The 21,206-nt window shown below is 37.0% G+C and overlaps 3 protein-coding genes across 6 annotated transcripts in view; 2 read left to right on the top strand and 1 right to left on the bottom strand.

The window, feature by feature from the left end:
• Positions 1 to 902, bottom strand: part of LOC107590571 (ADP-ribose pyrophosphatase, mitochondrial-like) — an 8,607-nt gene extending 7,705 nt beyond the window's left edge. The window contains exon 1 of one of the 2 annotated variants that reach the window (XM_016279398.1): positions 509 to 902. The gene's annotated coding sequence lies outside the window, so the exon portion shown is untranslated. The remainder of the gene's footprint in view (positions 1 to 508) is intronic. The other variant, XM_016279395.1, reaches the window with a different exon arrangement.
• Positions 903 to 4,420: 3,518 nt separating this feature from the next.
• On the top strand, positions 4,421 to 11,903 carry LOC107590568 (mitogen-activated protein kinase 1-like). The gene is made up of 9 exons (XM_016279390.1): positions 4,421 to 4,893; positions 6,608 to 6,790; positions 6,920 to 7,109; positions 7,485 to 7,601; positions 7,675 to 7,789; positions 9,745 to 9,876; positions 10,213 to 10,322; positions 10,442 to 10,570; positions 11,210 to 11,903. Exons 1-8 carry the CDS (start codon positions 4,682 to 4,684, stop codon positions 10,559 to 10,561), a joined length of 1,179 nt encoding a protein of 392 aa, XP_016134876.1. The 5' UTR covers positions 4,421 to 4,681; the 3' UTR covers positions 10,562 to 10,570; positions 11,210 to 11,903.
• Positions 11,904 to 15,408: 3,505 nt separating this feature from the next.
• On the top strand, positions 15,409 to 21,091 carry gdpd3a (glycerophosphodiester phosphodiesterase domain containing 3a). Of its 3 annotated transcripts, none has more exons than XM_016279386.1 (11): positions 15,409 to 15,771; positions 16,292 to 16,448; positions 16,931 to 16,973; positions 17,785 to 17,920; positions 18,487 to 18,532; positions 18,621 to 18,739; positions 18,840 to 18,929; positions 19,313 to 19,473; positions 19,557 to 19,616; positions 19,715 to 19,766; positions 20,743 to 21,091. In XM_016279386.1, the coding sequence occupies exons 2-11, from the start codon at positions 16,310 to 16,312 to the stop codon at positions 20,869 to 20,871; spliced, it is 975 nt and encodes a 324-aa protein (XP_016134872.1). In that variant the 5' UTR covers positions 15,409 to 15,771; positions 16,292 to 16,309; the 3' UTR covers positions 20,872 to 21,091. The 3 variants fall into 3 exon arrangements, with proteins under 3 accessions (XP_016134872.1, XP_016134873.1, XP_016134871.1); XM_016279387.1 differs by having other exon boundaries at positions 16,252 to 16,448; positions 19,340 to 19,473; XM_016279385.1 differs by having other exon boundaries at positions 16,252 to 16,448.
• Positions 21,092 to 21,206: the final 115 nt, after the last annotated feature.

Raw genomic sequence — 21,206 nt, 5'->3', positions numbered from 1 at the left:
ATACATTATATACAGTATTATATTTGTTTTAACTGTATAAATTTGCAGTTTAAATAATATTCATGAAAAATTTAATGAAATTAAAACAATTGTAAATCATTATTCAGCAAAAAAATAATATAATTGACACCTTATACATACTTTCCAACAACTTGTGCTTTTATTTATTCTAAGTACCGTGTTAAAGCTTATAATAGCACCAATTGAATCAACACAAACAACATTTCTGAGGAAAAATATTAATTATAAGTAAGCTTACACTTATTCTAAGAAATCATCACAATTAAAAGAACCAAAGACTTAAACTACTTCAGTCTGTGTGCATTTAATTTATTTAATACACGAGTTTCACAATTTGAGTTGAATTACTGAAATAAATGAACTTTTCCACGACATTCTAATTTATTGAGATGCACCTGTACACACACACACACACACACACACATTTTTAAATATAATATACATTATATTATTTATTTATTTGTTTGTTTGTTTATTTAATACTCACCCAATCTCTGGGTCAGCCCAAACAGGCTTTTTCAGCGCAGTGGGGGCGGCATAGTTAACAGGGCTATACTGGGGCCAGTCTGTGTCCCAATCTACTTTGTCATCTGGAACAGGGAAGCTGGGTGTCTGAGCCGGTATATGATGGCTAACGAGACTTAACGTGCGCGGCAGGAGACATGCAGACAGATGTTGATGAACAGAGACTGGGAATGCAGCTAACGGCGTTCTTCCTGCTGAAAGGAAAATCATTTCCATAACGGAACGTTTCTTTCATTTTAAGACTCACGAGTCACAAGTCAACAACAATGAGCACTATCCCTTACGAATATTAACCATGGTTTTACCACAAATAAAACCAAAAAACCTATAGTAATCACAAATTTACCCCGGTTTTGCTACACTAACCATAGTTTAACCATGGTATTTGTAGTAAAATTGTGGTTATATTGAACAAATGGTAAACAATGCACCAAAAAAAAAACTTCTAAATAATGTACTTTCTCGAAAATTAACCATGGTTTTATTGTAGTGAAAGTGTAGTAACCAGGTTTTTTTTTTTTTCTGATTACCATTTGTATACAAATACCATGGTTAAACTATGGTTAGTGTAGCAAAACCATGGTTAATTTGTGGTTACCATGGTTTAACTATAGTAACCATGGTTTTTTTGGTTTTATTTGGAGTAAAACCATGGTTAATTAGCTGTAGGTCAGTGACTAGCTTACATGAGGGTGCCAGCTTGAAGTTAATTTTGATGTTTCTTTTTTAAAATCTCTCTTATGCTAGTACTGTGCCTTGAAAATGTTTATTAAGTCTCTTTGAGAGGAATATAATACCTGCACGCACAGACAGCTGGGGCTCAGGATGAACTGAATAACGTAATGTGATTTTGTGCTATCGCACATGGCAAAACAGGATCTGCTTTCTGACTTAAATCCTGCCATCCATGCATTCAATCAATCATTCCCCAAAATGCTGAATTTTTTATTAATTTAGAAGGTAAAAACGTCAAATGTTAATCCACTACTGCTGCAGGCGTTAATGCTGATTTAAAAACAAAACAAAACAAAGCTTTGTGTTAGCAAAGAAAAGTCATATACAGTTGCTCAAAGGCTGCTGTTGCCAGGGATGGGCAGTATTTCAGATACATGTATTTACAATACGTATTTGAAATACAAAATACTATTCTGTATTTTGTATTTGAAAGCCTTTGGCAAAAATCAAATGTAATTTGTATTTAAATACATTTAAGATTAGTATTTTTGCATTTTTGACTTTTCTGGAATAAGAGAAGTTGAGGATGTCATGGTCAATTGTACATGTTGATTAAAGTTAAAATAGAGCATCATTCAGATTTGCCGTCAGTTAACATGAAAGAATAAAAGAGCACTGACAAGGGGAAAAATAGCGTTAGCCAATCAGTTTTAATAGTTAATCGGTTGTTGTTTTTGATCAACTAGCTTGTCAAATGTGTTTAAAGCATTACTGCAGGTTAGGGCTGGGTGATATGACAATACATATCGTGGCGATGATATAAAGTGCGAATCGACGGACATTTTTCTAAATCGTTTACATAGATAGGCCTGTTGGGGAAAGCAAATATATCCGTGCAGCTTTTAGTGGGCAGGAATTATTCATTCATTCATTCATTCAAAAGGAAGCATGGATGAATGAGTAATAGAATGTGATGTGCTTGGTGCAATTGCACTTATTATAAGTGTATATGTGTATGTCCTTTATACTTCTATACACACACACACACACACACACACATTTTTAAATATAATATACATTATATTATTTATTTATTTGTTTGTTTGTTTATTTAATACTCACCCAATCTCTGGGTCAGCCCAAACAGGCTTTTTCAGCGCAGTGGGGGCGGCATAGTTAACAGGGCTATACTGGGGCCAGTCTGTGTCCCAATCTACTTTGTCATCTGGAACAGGGAAGCTGGGTGTCTGAGCCGGTATATGATGGCTAACGAGACTTAACGTGCGCGGCAGGAGACATGCAGACAGATGTTGATGAACAGAGACTGGGAATGCAGCTAACGGCGTTCTTCCTGCTGAAAGGAAAATCATTTCCATAACGGAACGTTTCTTTCATTTTAAGACTCACGAGTCACAAGTCAACAACAATGAGCACTATCCCTTACGAATATTAACCATGGTTTTACCACAAATAAAACCAAAAAACCTATAGTAATCACAAATTTACCCCGGTTTTGCTACACTAACCATAGTTTAACCATGGTATTTGTAGTAAAATTGTGGTTATATTGAACAAATGGTAAACAATGCACCAAAAAAAACCTTCTAAATAATGTACTTTCTCGAAAATTAACCATGGTTTTATTGTAGTGAAAGTGTAGTAACCAGGTTTTTTTTTTTTTTTAACATGGTTACTACACTTTCACTACAATAAAACCATGGTTAATTTTCGAGAAAGTACATTATTTAGAAGAGGAAAACTTGTCGATTACACACCTGTCAACCTTGTGTCACAACTACAGATTAAGAATTTAAATAAATATCAATTATTACATTCATTTACATACCAACCTCCACTTGTAACAGCAGCGAACGGAACCCCAATAAGACTAAGCGCTACATGCACCGATGCAACCCAGTTACAGGAACTGCTTTCATGAAACCCAGAGCTGCAGTAACCAGGAAGTGAGACATCAGCCACGCCTCTTCGGTCACGCAATTCATGCGACTCGCTGTTATGATATAAAGCGCAATAGGCTTTTTGGAATAACATATTTAGTGATATAGAATGGGAAGAGTTTTGGCTTCTTCGACAAAAATTCTTCTTATCTAATAAAGTTGTTGAAGTCTCTATTAAAATTATCCATAATTATTATCCGGTAAATTACAAACTTGCTAAATTTAACAGTAGTATTTCCCCCAATTGCTCCTTTTGCCTTCAGTCTGAAGAAACAATCAATCATTTATTTTGGGACTGTGCTTATTCTAAAGTGTTCTGGGTTGACTTTTCCAATTTTGTTAAAAAATATTTATATCCAAACTTTTGTATAACCCCAAAAAATGTGTTTTTTGGTTACTCTTTGAATTTAGATCTTTCTCAGTGTAAATTTATTATTAATCTATTGCTATATCTTGCTAAATTTTACATTCACAAGTGTACATTTTTAAAGAAAACTCACTACTTTTTTATTTTCAGGAAAGATTTTGATGTATATGTAAACTCTTTAAGAAACTCTAATAATTCTATTGCATGTAAGACTCTTTCATGGTGTAAATCTTATAAGCTAACATAGTATGCTTTGGAGTATTGTTTGTAACCCTTATTGTCTTTTGTTCTTACTTGTCTTTGTAATTGTATTTGTTGTTCTTCTATTGCATGATAAAAAATAAAAAAGCGCAATAGGCTGCACTGCAGTATAAGTGAATCTTCCTAGTAGTAGACCGTACACATTTCGTATACTTAATATTTATATTATACGTATATTGTGTGTACGAAAATCGTACACACAATATAATGGACACAATTAATGCATTTTGAGATCGTGTGCGTGTGTTTAAATGCATCAAATAATAAATAATATTCAAATGCGTTTAAAGAATGGTTATATTTACCTCCATCAAATTGGGAAATGAGTATAACATATCACGATCCAACACCTTTAATATATATATGAGATAATATATGACGGCCGTTTTTGTTCCAGTGGTAACTGTTCAGATGATGGAAAATATGACGAGTTCGTGTGTTTATCTCACACTTTAACATACCCTCTTTTCCCTTTCACTTGATGTTTTCCCACCACATACTGTAAATCACGCCGGAGGGCCTACTGACCGTAACCGTGGGAGGCCTCATTCTGCACAGTGCACAGTGCACACCCACTCGAGGCTCGTGCGCTGTGTAGTTGCGTCTGCTGCGCGGCCTTTTCACGCGCAGCGCGCGCCCGCGAACGTCGTACAGGAGAAGTGCGCGTTCGCGCTCACGATCCGTTTAGATGCACGCTCGTTCCGCACTCGCATCCACAGGGGGGCCTTGACCGACTCCTCTTCGACTGTCAAGAAAGCACACCGTATAACGGCAGCCTTTGTATCCGATAAACCTGTCTTTGATCAGAAGGCAAACAGGAGGCCCTCTTCCTCCCAAAGACTGCACGAAGGCGACTGATTTGTGGACGGAAACGATGGCGGAATCGGGCAGCAGCGCGGCGGCGGCCGGAGCCGCGGGCTCGAATAGCAGCACCGCCGGGGCTGGAGGAGCCGTCGCGGCCGGGGGAGCCAATGGAGCGGCGGGATCCAAGCCTGGCCTGGAGTCGGTGAAGGGACAACATTTTGACGTTGGCCCCCGATACACCGATCTCCAGTATATCGGGGAGGGGGCCTATGGGATGGTCTGGTAAGCGGAAACTGCTCATTTTTGCAGTCACACACTTTGGTTGGAGATAACGTTACTGTTGGATCGGGGCGAGAATTAATGGGCTGGTACTGATCAGCTCTTCGTAGTAAAGAAAAAGGGTGTCGATTCTCTAAAAGCCTATGCCATTCCGCATTCCCTTTTTATAGAGAGGAAAGATTATATACACGGCGTTTCAAAAGCGCCTGAAAAGAAATTTCCGCTCAACAAGTTTCCTTGCATATCCTTCCCAGAAACTCAGAGCTAACAATAGATTGCGAGTAATGCATTGGATTAAATCCCATTTCTTCAGCACTGGCTGTGTTTGAAAGCATAGCGCTCTGCCGACATGGAGAGTATTTTTTTTGGCATCATATTCGCGTTCGGAACGTTTAAAACTGCTGTCCAGCTCGCCAGCGTCCAGACACAGCCAGGGTCTCGCTGCACGCGAATCCATGTTATTGTGGAGAACACTCGATGAGTTTGGATGTTGAATGTCACTTGTCATTCTTGATTTTAGGAGTGTGCTTTGTTTTTTTTGTGGTGTGAAACTGCATGCTAGTGCTGCTGGCTCCTCCGCTAGCAATCTGACATCTCACTCCGAGCTCGTGAAACAGGCGTGGCTACGATGCGGCCGAATGTGCATGAAGTGGGTTAGCCAACATTTTTGCGGGTTTTCTAGAAATAAGTACCCACCGTTTTTGAGATGTCAGCTGCTGGTAAGACGTGTTTAAATGGTGGTAAAATAGTTTAGGTGAAGAATTCAGAACTGTGCGCGTTGTTCTGGTCTGCAGGTTTTGCTGGAGGATGTAAACAAACCCCCTGTAATAAAACACAAAGGCCTTCCTTCTATGGATATCTTTGGGTAGGGCAATCAGACAGCTGCGTAGTAAGAAAATATATAAAGAATCAGATACTAGGCATTTTCCACAAATGCAGTGCACTTTACCGAAAAAATTTAAACACATTCGATATATGTAAAATTGGGATTTTGGCCTGTCCCATCTGAGATTTTCTTATCGTATTTAACAATTAAAATCATACAATATTACTTAAATTATTATAAAATGATTGTGTTATTTTTTTTGAAAACGATCGAGTTTTGAATTGATGTTAATATGTTAATTTTGATAAACATTTGTACATTTTTAAAATTATAAAAGTTTCAAATGTATACAAATAATGCCCCCCCCCACACGTTAGTGCCACGTAAAAAAAAATGAACATGTCAGATTACTATTGTAAGATTAATCAAATAAATGAAAATTGTAGATTAATTAAACAATTGTAAATGTAAGATTACATATTAAAGTCATAATATTTTGAGAAAAAGTAAAAATTACGAGACTTTTTAAAAAATCTCATAATCTTAGTTTTTTTTTTACGTGGCACTAAAACGCTGTCGTACCCTTTTAAAAAAACATGGCTGTCTTTAGTTTAAAAAAATCTAAATAATATTAACATACACAAAACACACACAAAACATAGCTAAAACACAAACAGCACAGCAGGGATTTAAACAATTTATACACATCTCATATAAATATAATATTTATCATAGCCTTAGGTTGAAATTCAGGATTGTTCTAAAGTTTAAGCACCTCTGTTCACTTGTTTTAACATTGTTCCCGATGCTACACGAGTTAAAGCTTGTATGAGTTGATCTTTTTAATACTCCCTCCTCTCATCCCACCATCTCTTTCCCTGCCGCCTGCAGCTCAGCTTTTGATCATGTGAATAAGGTCCGAGTGGCCATTAAGAAGATCAGTCCATTTGAACACCAGACCTACTGCCAGCGCACCCTCAGGGAGATCAAAATCCTCCTGCGGTTCCGTCATGAGAACATCATCGGCATCAATGACATCCTGAGAGCTCGTCGCATCGAATGTATGAGGGATGTGTATCCTTAAACATGCACACCAACAGGCTCACAATGCAGTAGGCTGAAGTGTTGTACATACCATTGTATTTTGGAGATAGTGTGTATATCATCACAGTGTTGTGCTGTAGTTCTTTAACTGCATTTCAGCTATATCGTACAGGACCTGATGGAGACCGACCTTTACAAATTGCTGAAAACACAGCAACTCAGCAATGACCATATCTGCTACTTTCTGTACCAGATCCTGCGAGGGCTAAAATACATTCACTCTGCCAATGTGCTGCACAGAGACTTGAAGCCTTCGAACCTTCTCATCAACACCACCTGTGACCTCAAGGTCAGAAAAAAAATATTTTCCTGAAGAATGAAACTCCAAACATAAAACTCTAATTCTTAATATGAAAAAAAATGTGTTTAGTACATTGACAGTAACGCAATACAGTAACACAGCAGCTTCAAACAGATAACCTGACATTAAAGCGTAAATATAAAATGAAACCTAATGTGAAATGGAAATCATTTTGTAAGCGATCTATTTCAGTGCAGATATTTTGAGGAACGCAGGATTAAATTTAGAAGTGTAGTTCTTGTGCTTTGTTTAATCTTAAAGCAATGATCCTAGTGAAGCTAAATATAGAAATGAGGGGCTTTTTAAAGCAAAATCGCATGTTTGAGGGTTGTGTGGAGAATAATTATACTTCCTCACCCGTAGATCTGTGACTTTGGGCTGGCACGGATAGCCGACCCAGAACATGACCACACCGGATTCCTCACAGAGTATGTAGCTACTCGCTGGTACCGTGCTCCTGAGATCATGCTCAACTCCAAGGTATGTCTAGGTCATTAGCATTTATCCTATTAACTGGATGCGTGTTTTGACATTCTCTGTCTTAATCTTTCAGGGCTACACCAAATCCATTGATATTTGGTCTGTGGGTTGCATCCTGGCTGAGATGTTGTCCAACAGACCCATCTTCCCTGGGAAGCATTATCTGGACCAGCTCAACCACATATTGGGTAAGAACCAGTGCTTAATGCTCAATGGAATGTCCCCATTTTCAGACTTCTCTTTCATTCTCAAATATGCGCTATCTGAAGCATAATATTGAAAGAAAAAACACAGAGTCCTGTATTACGACACTATGACCCACTGTATGAGGGTGAGGGCAGGAAACACTCAAGAGAATAGACTATCAGCTGAACAGTGTGCAGTGTCATTATCCGCCACTTCCCTGGTTTACAGGAACATATTAAGCAGCACAACTCTTTTTGACATTGATAATCAGCATATTAGAAAGATGTTATTATATGATTTCTGAAGAATCATGTGACAATGAAGTCTGGAATAATAGCTGAAGAAAATTCTGATTTACTATCACAGGATTAAATTACACTTTAAATTACACTTTAAAATATATTCAAAAAGAAAACTGTTATTTGTAATAATACAGTAATAAATAAAACAGCAAATTATTAACCGTAATACTTCATAATATTACTGGTTTTAATTTTTTTTTTTTTGAGCATAAGAGACTCATAGAAATCTTACCAACTCCAAACTTTTGAACTGTGAATATTTGTATATTTTGCTTTTTGACTTTTTTTTATTATGCATTTAGTACAATTTATATTAATTTAATTATTACATTTAAAGGGGTGGTTCATTGCGATTTCACTTTTTTAACATTAGTTAGTGTGTAATGTTGCTGTTTGAGCATAAACAATATCTGCAAAGTTACGAAGCTGAAAGTTCAATGCAAACGGAGATATCGTCTTTTAAAATTCTGGCAGTTTAATGCCTACAAAAACGGCTGGTAGGGACTACAACAAGTTACTTCCCGGGTTTGTGACATAACAAACCCAGATAAACCCCGCCCTCGGGAAAAGGCAGCAAAGGGGGCGAGGCCATGCTGTGCTGCTTTAGAGAAGAGGAAGAGAAAACAAGGGGGGCACGTAAAAATCTATTCATATATGAATCGCGATGCTGTCTTCTAACGATTCTAATGGATTCACAAGTTTCAAAACCAATGTTCTAAAGCAGTGGTTCTTAATACTGTTCCTCAGCTCAAACTGATAAGCGATATTAACGATGCCATTGTTTACAATACAACTGGAGCACATGCCGCTGAGGTGAGGGGCGGGACGGGACGGTTAGACGCACTAGAGGCGGTTTAGCCAATCACAACACACTGGGTTAGCTAACCAATCAGAGCCTATCGCCTATTTCTGAGGGAGGGGCTTCATAAAAGAAGGAAATGATCAGCATGTTTCTCAGAGAAGGGACAGAGCAGAGTGTAATAAAGGTAAATTATGTGAAAAATAATGCGTTTTTTAAAAATGAAGCATTAGCACGTGTTAGACTGCACCCCATAAACACAATCAAGCCTAGAAAAAAACCACTGAACCACCCCTTTAAGTGGCAATCCAGTACAGTACCAACATTTTTTATCATATATAATTGTAAAAATGTCCTTAATCAAACACTGAAGTTTATTATTAGTAATACTACTAATATTATTAGTAAATGTAGCATTATTATTATTTTTATTATATAAATAATTTACCGTTGTTGCAAGTGAACATATATTAAGCTTTTACTTGGTTTATATATTTTTGATTATGGATTGAGAATATCTACCAAGATTTTAAAGGAATTTATGCCAAACGTTTGACTGCATGACCAACTTTTGAAGTGCATTCAGAATCATGTTCTACTCCCTTAAAAAGTGGATAATCTCATTTCTTTTTTTATCTTAACTATGCACAATAACAGGTTAGTTGCATTTTATTATATCCTTTAGCATTTTCTTCCCTGCTGTCCATGAGCCATCAGGGCTGCTTTCCCAAAAGCCCAAGTAGATAGTAGAAACAATGGTTTTCAGTTGAGGACCACTGTATTGTTGTTATTTGACCCATTTGGTAATGCAAGCACATTGTTCATTTTGTGATCATTTTCCTGCCCCATCAATCAGGTGTTTTGGGCTCCCCCTCTCAAGATGATCTGAACTGCATCATCAACATGAAGGCCAGGAACTACCTCCAGTCTCTACCCCAGAAACCGAAAGTCCCATGGAGCAAACTGTTCACCAAAGCAGACAACAAAGGTAAGCACGCACATTAGGATGTTTAGTGAAATGTTATGTGTGTAAGAGGGGTCTGGCAGTAAGCTGTCTCAAGTGTGTGTGTGTGTGTGTGTGGGAGGGAGTACTGAACAAATGTGGGTGTCAACAAATGGTCTTTTGACAGTCTCGCTGAAGTATGTTAAATATAACATTGCCAGGGAAGACATCGTTGTATGCTTTTTCTCTGTGACTATTATGACTGTAGTTGTGCACAATTTGTATGTTGTATGTTGGTACTAGTGAACAAGTTCCTTTGTAATTATAAATTTAACACAGAAGTGTGGAACTTCTTTATGTACTTCTACCATTGCATTTCAGCTCTGGATTTATTGGACCGCATGTTGACCTTTAACCCCATCAAACGTATAACCGTGGAGGAAGCATTGGCCCACCCCTACCTGGAGCAGTACTATGACCCTTCTGATGAGGTATCTTTCTTTCCCCTCTCCATCTACATTTCTGTCTCCCACCCCTTAAGTCTGTCATCTGTACAATCCCATATCGTTTAGTTAAGCCTTACAGAATTTCGCATTGTTTACAAATTCAGCCGGTGGCTGAGGAGCCTTTCACTTTCAACATGGAGCTGGACGACCTTCCTAAAGAGAAGCTGAAAGAGCTCATCTATGAGGAGACGGCACGCTTCCAGGCCAACTACCAGGGCTCCTGAGAGGGACAGGTACAAAATACATGTCAAATGTCCAAATCTACAAGTGTGAGATTTTACTGATGTTAATATATTTATTAGGGGTGTAATGATATTTAAACCGAATCACAGCAGTTAAAGATATAGTTCACCCAAAAATGTCTTGTATGACTGACTGACTTCCACAAAACACAAAATAAGATATTTATAAAAATATTTAAGTTGTCCTTAAATATGTAAATGTTTTGTCAAGTTTATTTGTGCATATTCATATTTGTTAAGTCTTCCGTTACTATGTCAAACCTTGTATAATACATTTTAATGTACAAGTACAGATGAGATTTGATAGCTACTGCTGTCTGTTCTTGGGTGAACTATTTCTTCAACTTATTTTACATATTTTGAAAACTTTTATTTTTCAACTAACACAAAAATGAAAACCGACGTACAATATTTATCTTTATAGTAATCAGCATTTTTGTCTGTTCAGTATATTAACATGTAAAGAATTCCTTTGAAGGTTATATAGTTTCAATATGATTTTTTTTAATGAAAGCTATTCTTATATTATCCCTAAATTGAGTAAAGCCTTACTCTGCGTTTGAAGAATTTCCATGCTTAAACCTATTGTTGTCCGCTAATGGTCAGTAATCCTTTTTTTTTTTTTTGCAGCCTTCACAGAGAATAACTGAGCAGCGTGGAGTCTCAGATAAAGATAACTCCAGACAACCTGCGAAAACATATACATGCATATATACATTAAAAAAACAAGATAAAAAGAGGAAAAATGTACATTTAAAAACTTCAGCTTTGTTTTATCTGTCCATCTCTCTTTCTTGCTGGGAAGCTGTGCGCTAGTTTGGGCTTAAATCATCTTATCATAACGCCATTAATGGAGGCCGACAGACTCACTATTCTCATTGCATACCGCACACAGCTCCTGCTCTCTGAAACAACTGCATCTTTCACCCTTTCTATCAATACCCTGCTTCTCTCTCTGTTTGTATCCATCTCTTTCTCTTTATGTCTCTCTCGAGGGTGTCTTTCTACTGGTCTGTGTTGTTTTTTTCCCCATTCCACAGAGATGGCGAGAGAGAAAAGGAGAATCTCTATGATGGGCACTGACTGGTGTGTGTGTATATATATAAGTGGTTTTGAGTTTCATTGGCGTATTGTAAGTTGGCAATCTGTTTGTACACTGTAATTTGAACGTTACGATCAGTTACAAATCGTGTTTTGTAATTTTGGGAATTTATATTTGAATAGCTTTTGAAATATAAAGTCGTTGCTTGTGTTTCTTTTTGTTTTAATTCATTCAAAGACAAATGATGTTACATTTAATGAGGTTGGACTTTTATTTTGTTTTCTATTGCGAGGAAAAAGCGGTCTTGCTTTGGTTCTTGAGAAATATATTGAGTAAAAGAGAAATAGCGACAGGCAGGATGAACGGAGGAAAGAGTGAGATGGAATAGTATCATCTGCTGTAAAATATCATGTTCTACTGTTGAGAACTGAGACTCTTGCCAATGTTCTTGGGGAAATTAAGCCATCAGTATCATCTCTTTTTTTTTTTTTTATGCTGGCTTCCGTTCCCTGTTTCTGCTCTCGCTCGTCTGTTCATTTGATGGCGGTTCTGTGGTGTGCAGACTTCCATTGTGCATTCTTTTGCATTTTTAGGGGGGTTGATCCTGATTTCTTTGTGAATAACAATAGTTGTCATTGGTTACCATGTCCATGGCTACTGTTGCCATGATTCCTTTCTGATAAGTCACACATAGTTCCCCACATTCTGGCTTTGTTACTTACAGATGTTGTCCCTTTCTCTTTTTCTTTTTCTTTCACGTCGTCTTTTTTCTCTTGTTTTGTTTTTCTTCACTTGTCCTGGAGTGATTGAGGAATCATAGCCAAGCTTAACACTTTCAGAGCCATAGCACATTTTTTCTCATTCCCTCCCTGTGATGTCAGAACTTTTCAAAGGGCTTTTCCACAGGGCTTGCTGACCTCATGCCTCTCCTGCCTGTGATTGGCTCACCTTTTTTTATCTAGTTTTGAATGGACTTATTCTGCATGCATTGCATCTCAGAGGTAACAACCTGCCTTTATATGTTTTTAGTGAAATGTCGCCATCTTTCAATGCTGTTTCAAAAAGAAACCATCATTGCTTTTGGCCAATCATGGATGAGGAAAGCATGTTCAAGTGGGAAGAGTTAAAATGGTACAGTGTGTAGCTGTTTTGCATAAATACAGGGTGTGATTTGCATGAATGAATAAATCCCCTGTGTAAAACCCCATTGAGACGGGCCTCAACTGCAGAGGAAATGCACTCCGCACGTCAATTACGTAACATTTCTCAATCAGTGCACCTGCACTTTGTGTCTTTCATTTCAGTTTTTAGTGCAATTTTATCTATACCTGTGACAAACGTTTCTTTGTTTCATTATAAGCTTTAGTCTTCATCTTTTTTTCTTAATACCCCACTTGTTAGGGTGAGGTGTAACAGGCAATGACGGTTGGTCACGTCCCATGTCTATGTCTGTACATCTGTCCTTTCCAACCAGAAGCTGCTCTTCTCTGCTTCCTCATGAGGAGGGGAGATCATCCCGCTCTATAGTCCGAGAGAAACAAGTCATTACCAAGAAAAAGATTATTTATATTACTGTATTGTCAATGGCAATGACATGCTTATTGTGAATGGGACCACGGGGACTGTCAACAGTCTTACACACACACACACACACACACACACACACACATTTAAGGATGTATTTCTCAGATGTAAATCTGCCCGCATACAGTATATGATTTCAAAAGTCTGTCATAATGTCCTTTTAATGGCTGTTATTATGATTATTGCTGGTGTTATATTGGTGAGGTCTTTTTTTATTTTTAAAAACTGAAAAGGGATTTTAAAACTTTTGTCCTTTTTTAAAGTATGTTTTGCATTTCTTTCGTTTTGTTCGCTTTGGATGTGAAAAATAATTGGCTGTTCTCTCTTTCTGAAGTCTATTTTTTCCCTAAATCTTATAAGGAATTATTTTAAAAGATGATTAAACGATATGGGTAGATTGTCAAGAGAAATGAGCTATGGATGGTTATAGTCTATAGCATATATGCTTATGGGTATAATAAATTAAACAATTAACAAAAACAGAATTATATACATATATGAAATAAAATTCCTGATACTGTAAGTCTTGGTCTTCTTGGTGTGGGTTTTTTATCCTTTTTTTTTTTTTTTTTTTTTAATAAAGAACCTTTTTTTTATTCTACTTGACTGATTTTTTACTCAAATAAAGGGAAAGAAAATAAGAAATAAACTTATTTTTCAGAAAAACATTTAAATACAAGCACACCTAATTTTTTTTTATAAACATATAATACCATTTACTATCAACAATCATATCAGTCCTATATTGACATTGAGAATAACTGACATATTGGAAGTTTTCGGTTTCAAATATTCTTTTAAAAAACTCACATGTTCTTGAATAAAATGCATTACAGGTATTTTAGATTTTATGTTTTGTTTAAAACCTAATTGTGCACATGACAAATTTAAATCAACTGCTCTGCTTGTGCCCTTATGATAAAAATAATTAGATTTTTATTTGCGCTTTATTTTTTTGAATTGGCACTCAAAACAAATCATTATCTTTTCTCTTAATTAAAGTGTATTAATATGTATGAAAGATAATTATGGCCTTGCTTCCATCTAGTGAGTAGCTCGAGGGCTTGTGCCAATTTCACAATACACAGTTGCTATAACATTAACAGTAACATTGCCAGTTTTTGAAGATGAGAGTTGTTATCTTGTTTCGTGTGAAGGGAGTGGCATTGTGGCAATCAAAATCTAATTAATTTTCCTTAGCCATGGAAAAGTAAAGCATTATTAATTATTAATGAATATGGCTAATGAATGGACTAATATTTTCCTCCAAATTCCACTCCTTGCTTTCTGGGAACTCCTTTACCTTTTCTCTCCTCTGAAATCAGCCAAAAGTTGCCTGTCCAGTTGGACGACGACTCTGCTTCGCCAACATGTTTCAGCATGTGTTGAGAATTCTGGTAAGGCATTCTGCTTGTGAAGACAGATCGAGCGCTTTAGGTTGTGGGTGTGGGTGCAATCTTGTTTAATACGACTCGTTCAAACGCAAAACTGAAGTGACTCAAATGTAATCTAATACACTGATCCACTGCAATTTTTGTTACATGAAACAGATATATCAATGCATTTGATGAAACCAGTTTGCCGCAACTGCACAAATTAGGTATGGATTATTAGTATCTCTCTCAGCCTCACTTCACATCTGTCTCTGCCACCCTTCGTTTGTTCAATAACAGTCTCTCGGCAATTCTATACAAAACCAGAACAATAGAAAACAAAAATGTTCTGCTGACAGGCAGAACTAACAGTGTGTACATTTGTTGTGTGTGCATTTCTGTGGGTTTGCATTTATCCCACCGTAAGCCTTTGTTAAGCACTGAAATGTGTGAACACACGAATACTGGCCAAACATCAACTGGTGTCCTCCGCTACCTACTACCAACTGTTGCAATGCCACAAACAACAAAAGCCCCTTGTGCTGTCTGTCCAATCCTGTTGGTTCTCCCTACATATCTCGCCTAATTTGCACTAGTGAGAATATATATTGTATATGTTCACTATTAGTAAGTACAAGTAAAGTGAAGCAGAATGATACGTGCTGGAAGGCCTCAGAAAACTCACAGACAGCGCAAACCTGTGTTTGTCACATGTATTCAACAAACTGCATTCCAAAACATTCATACCCCATTGACAGTCACACAAAAAGGAGGGGGGAATTTGGAGTTACAAAGAGTGCAACTTCCAATGAGTGACTGAGAATGCACACCTAGAGAGAAAGGTTTCATTGTTTAGGTCTTTCTCTTGTGTGGCTGCATTGATATGAGAAGGAATCAAGCAAAGGGAGGAAGCTTTACATTGCTGTCTCCTTATGCTTTGCTCATTAAGCAACATTTCTTGCTAAGTAATGTGATAGCCAAAGTGAGGGAAGAAAAGGGAGTGGCTGAGGGAACCTGTAGTAAACTGGAGCAGTGACAGACACAAGGCAAGGAAAAGATAAGGAAAATCATATCGACATCAGCACTGAAGACAGGTGCTTGGCGAAGTGGCTGTGCTGGTACTACTTGGATCTGAATCTGGATATCTCCAGGATATCTGAAATAAGAAGTTGAAGAAACAAATAGAAGTACTGGTAAGTTGTTATGTTTTTGGTGTTTGTTATTAGATGGGGATTTCTCATATATACCCACAATTTTATTTATTACAATTTTTTTCCCCACAAAAATACAAATAAAGAAACATCAAGGAACACATTGCATTAAACAATTTTGTAAAACATACTCCAATATTTTAAGTTATGTTTTATTTTTATTTTATTTGTGTGTGTGTGTGTGTGTGTGTGTTTATATGGATAGATTATATGTATGTATATATAATACTTTTTACAATGAATTAAATGTCATTACTGTACAATATTGAAATTTGAATGTTAAATTAACAGAAATATTACATAATATTACAAATCAAAATACATATTTTTGATACACATTTCCTTTGATATGTATATAATACGTTTCACAATTTATTTAATGTTATTATTGTATAATGTTACAATTTTTATGTTAAATTAAAAAATATTACATAATATTAAAATCCAATCTTTTCTTCAAAGACTGGGTTTCAATTTTTGCCTTCAGCTGCTACTCTCAAAGCCCTTTATATAGGGAATTATGGCAAGCTACCTGTACTACCTGCTCCCAGCAGTAGGGGGCTACGCTCTCACTTCACTGTACTTTCTGAAGAACCCTCATATTCTACACAAGAAGAAGCAGACAGCCTTCTACTGCACCCACATCTCTCACAGGGGAGGTACAGTACCTTATCTGATCTGAGTCAATAACCAGCTCATGTCTTGGGCTTGGGATTCTTGCCTTTACATTTTTTTTTTAAATAGTCACATTAAACCTAATCAGTTGTAATGATGCTGTAGAAGAATATTAAATCATCACAGCAAAAGTCTTTTTTAAGTTATAGAGGACCTATCATACTACACTGAAATGTATATAAACCTTCTGATTTACAATAGATTATTTTATTAAATTAAATGCATATTCCTGTAATCTGTTGATAAATATTGGGAAATCTTGGGAATATTCCATAAAATTGTCAATGAACAGCATTAGATAATTGAGTGTTTATGACAGCATGTATGAATGTTTTCGTCATGGGGTTTGTATATAAAGCTAGTTAATATGTGACTTAGTGAATGATTAACTGTTTGAGGAATTTTTATGTTTGGGTGTCTATGAGAGTCGGTCCACATTTTCTGACCTCCTGCTTTCTGTCCTCAGGCTGTGGTGAAAGGATTGAGAACACTATGGGGGCCTTTACACAGTGAGTCTGGTCTCAGATCAGTGCAGAGCCTACGTCTTTCAGACTGAACAGTAGATCAGTATCAGCTCCTTTTAAGTTCCTACCTTATATTTATATGACTGGTCAGTCCATCTAATCACAATTTTATTTACACATTCATTTTAGGGGAATAGGTCTCCCAAAGATTATCATACTCACCCTAATGTTGTTAATTCAATTTGAATATTTTTATAACACAAAAGGTGAATATTTGAAGAATACTTAGGCCACTCTTTTTAAATTAATGAAAGTGAATGAGGACTGTGGCAAAACAAATTACCATACAATTATCATTAAAATGGTTTATACCACTCATTCATTATATTTCAAGTCATTTACAGTAATACATGAGAAACCACATGACATTTATTCACTGAAAACATTAATGCCGAGTCCACACTCCTTGTAGCTGGAAATCAGATCACAGACAATTTGAGGGCTATATATATATATTTAATAATTCCAGTCTCGCTCGAGAACTCCAGTCTGATGCGGTTCTCGCGTTATTTTCCTTATCACTTCTCGTGTGTGTTTTGCTGTGAACAGAGCTGTCGGTAATAGTCGGCGATTCTTCCTATTGTAAAGCCATGCAGTGTGAAACCCCCTGTCGCCGATCCATCGTGCAGTGTGAACACAGCAACAACTCAATGCTACCCCAGATAGTCACGCAGTGTGTAAACAACGGCGATCCGACGAGTTTGAAAATCATGCAGTGTGAACTCGGCATAACCCTAACTGTTCTTGCTGCATTCATGAAAGTAGCGATGTCCGAAATGTCTATTTTCCTTTTTAGTGCTGTTGAAGTGGGCACAGAGATGCTGGAGATTGACTGTCACTTGACTAAAGATGGTCATGTGGTTGTGTCACATGATGAGAACCTCCTGCGGCAGACTGGGCAAGATGTCAACATTTCCTCCTTAAACCTGGAGGTCAGGGGTCAAGGTTAACTTTTTCTCCTGATACACTGTGCAGCTCTGCCTGCTCTATTACCAACAATTCTCAATTCGCTCTTTCCATGTGGACCTACACAAAACTTTGGGGTCAGATTTATTCATTTATTTATTTAAAATAATACTTTTATTCAGCAAGAATGCATTACAAAAGTTTTCTATTTCACATAAATGTTGTTCTTTTGAACTTACTATTCATTAAAGAAAACAATGAATCAAGGTTTTCACAAAAAAAAGTTTTTTGAGCAGCAAGTCAGCATATTAGAATGATTTCTGAAGGATCATGAGACACTGAAGACTGGAATAATGATGCTGAAAATTCAGCTTTGTAATCACAGGAATAAATTACATTTTAAAATATAAACAAATAAAACAGTTATTTAAAATAGTAATTATTGTTTCACAGTATTTTGGTCAAATAAATGCAGCCTTGGTGAACATAAGAGACTTCTTTCAAAAACGTTTTAAAATCTTACAGACCAAAAACTTTTGAATGCTAATGTTTATAAACTACAGGTTTTGGTTAATAATGTTTTTTTTTTCAGGAATTGCCGCCTTATAAAGAAATACTTGAGGTGACCTTTAAGACAGGTGTGTGGTTTTACCAGTAAAATTGCAAACACATATTAACATCTTTATTAATGCATAATGATTATACATGTTTTAATTCCCTTTGCAGGCCACTTCAGCACTGGTTCAGATAGAAACATTGCATTATTAGAAGATGTTTTCCACAAATTTCCACACATAGCTGTAAACATTGAAGTGAAAGAAAATAACAGCATGCTGATTGAGAAGGCAAGAGAGCAATCATCACACCCAATGATAAAACATATTTACCTACATCAATTTACTAAGCCTCCGTCTTTGTTCTTTTATCCTCAATAATCTTTTTCAGATTTCTGATCTTGTGAAGAAATACAACAGAGGGGCCATCTCAGTTTGGGCCTCTGTTGACTCCACCATCATGGAAAATTGTCGCAAAACAGTGCGTGTGCATTTATGTCCCACTCTACCTGTTTTGTTTCAATAATAAATCACCCACATACTTTCCTGTTTCTTAGGGGGAAGTCGTGGCCTAATGGTTAGAGAGTCGGACTCGTAACCCAAAGGTTGCGGGCTTGAGTCTCGTACTGGCAAGGATTGTAGGTGGGGGGAGTGAATGTACAGCACTCTCTCCCACCTTCAATACCACGACTGAGGTGCCCTTGAGCAAGGCACCGAACCCCCAACTGCTCCCCGGTTGCTGCAGCATAAATGGCTGCCCACTGCTCTGGGTGTGTGTTCACTGCTGTGTGTGTGTGCACTTAGGATGGGTTAAATGCAGAGCACTAATTCCAAGTATGGGCCACATGTCACTTACATCTTTAGTTCTGTCTCCTTTGTTGTCAATGGCAGAACTCCTCCATGCCCTACATGTTCACTGTAAAGCAGGCTTTAAAGCTGCTCCTGCTCTACTACACTGGTCTTCTGCCATTCGTTCCACTCGGAGAGAGTTTCCTGCAGTTCTACTTGCCACAAATCATTAACAGGTCTGTATACACCAAATATTTCCATACTATGTTCTGTGCATGGCAATCACACAGATGCATTTTCACTAATCTCTTTCCTACAGAGAATACATACCTGAAATGTGGATTCTGAGAAGAAGACTGGTCATCTTCTTAATAGAAAGGTAACTTGTCTTAGTAGTAGTATCAGACTATCCTTTTAATTAACCTTTTCTCCTTTGATTGAAATGTTTTTTTTGTGTTTTAAATGTTTCTCTGTCAGACTAACATTGAGAAAAGGGATGTTCAAGCACCTTAGAGACAGAGGAATTCAGGTGTGTGGCCATGCTATATCATGTTTTTTGTGTTATTAAAGGAATAGTTCACCCAAAAATTACATTTGCTGAAAATGTACTCACCCTCAGGTCATCCAAAATAATTTTTTTTTTTTCATCCGAACAAAATCTGAGAAATCAGCAGTACATCACTTACTCACCAATGGATCCTCTGCAGTGAATGGGTGCCGTCAGAATGAGCGTCCAAATAGCTGATAAAAACATCACAATAATCCACAAGCAATCTCAAAGCTCCAGTCCATCAAATAACATCTTGTGAACCAAAAAGCTGTGGGTTTGTAAGAAACAAATCCATAATTTAGATGTTTTTAAGTTCAAGACGTTGCTTCTAGCTAAATTTTGAGTCTTCCATATCCATAATCTATCCATAATATTGCTTTCTCCAGTGAAAAACTAATCTGTTCTAAATCAGGAGAGAAATAAACACAGATCAAGCACTGTTTACAAAAAAACTAAACAAATATGTTTGTGAGAGGACAACAGGATGGATATTTTCACTGGAGGAAACATTGTTATGGACTATGGCCTTGTATTTTGGCCAGAGACTAAGTAAAACACCTTATTGATGGATTTGTTTCTTATAAACACGCAACTTTTCAATTCACAAAACTTTAAATGATGGACTGGAATCGTGTGGATTATTGTGATGTTTTTATCAGCTGTTTGGACTCTGACGGCACCCATTCACTGCAGAGGATTCATTGGTGAGGAAGTGATGTAATGCTAAATTTCTCCAGATCTGTTCCGATGAACAAACAAACTACATCTACATCTTGGATGGCCTGAGAGTGAGCAAATGTTCAGTGAATTTTCATTTTTGAGTGAACTTCCTTTACGAAACAGCATATTGAGTAACTTGAATTTTCAGTGAGAAACTGGTCTCAGGTTGTGTGTGTTCATACATGCTTCAAAATTATGAAAAAGAAATGTTCTTCCTCCCTCTTTCTCTCTTTAGATTCATCTCTTTGTGTGTAATGAGGAACAGGATATTGAGGCTGCGTTTGCTGCAGGAGCAACAGGAGTCATGACTGATTATCCCACGCTGTTATCAAACTATATTAGAAGACACACACAAGACACCTGATCAAACACAAATACACAATGTGCTTCACTCTTGTCTAGTCAAACACACACAGACTGTCCAAATGCTGTTTGCCTTTAAACATACAGCCAAGTTTATATCAATGCCATTATTAGCTTATCAGCACTGGCAGTATTTACATGAAACGGTTTATGGCATTCTTCATGGGACATTTCATAAGTATGAAAACACATAAAAAATAAATGGAACTCATATATTCTAAGTGGACTGCTTTCTTCGCTCGCAACATTATTATCCCACCATGTTGATTGTTTATTGTGGTTTTCAGTCAGTCGGTGTCAGTTTAGCGCCTCCCTACCTATGTTTGCAAACAAACA

The sequence above is a fragment of the Sinocyclocheilus grahami genome, unplaced genomic scaffold (genome assembly GCF_001515645.1).
Source record: "Sinocyclocheilus grahami isolate Dianchi unplaced genomic scaffold, SAMN03320097.WGS_v1.1 scaffold130.1, whole genome shotgun sequence".
Lineage (NCBI taxonomy): Eukaryota > Metazoa > Chordata > Actinopteri > Cypriniformes > Cyprinidae > Sinocyclocheilus > Sinocyclocheilus grahami.
The sequence above is the reverse complement of the archived record's forward strand: the minus strand, read 5'-3'. Positions and strand labels throughout refer to the sequence as shown.

Excerpts from the sequence above, each read along its gene's own strand:
- gdpd3a (XM_016279386.1), top strand. The coding sequence starts at position 16,310 with ATGGCAAGCTACCTGTACTACCTGCTCCCAGCAGTAGGGGGCTACGCT. Across the intron at positions 16,449-16,930 it reads CCACATCTCTCACAGGGGAG|GCTGTGGTGAAAGGATTGAG; the intron begins GTACAGTACCTT and ends TTCTGTCCTCAG. Across the intron at positions 16,974-17,784 it reads ACTATGGGGGCCTTTACACA|TGCTGTTGAAGTGGGCACAG; the intron begins GTGAGTCTGGTC and ends TTTCCTTTTTAG.
- LOC107590568 (XM_016279390.1), top strand. The coding sequence starts at position 4,682 with ATGGCGGAATCGGGCAGCAGCGCGGCGGCGGCCGGAGCCGCGGGCTCG. Across the intron at positions 9,877-10,212 it reads CACCAAAGCAGACAACAAAG|CTCTGGATTTATTGGACCGC; the intron begins GTAAGCACGCAC and ends ATTGCATTTCAG. Across the intron at positions 10,323-10,441 it reads ACTATGACCCTTCTGATGAG|CCGGTGGCTGAGGAGCCTTT; the intron begins GTATCTTTCTTT and ends TTACAAATTCAG.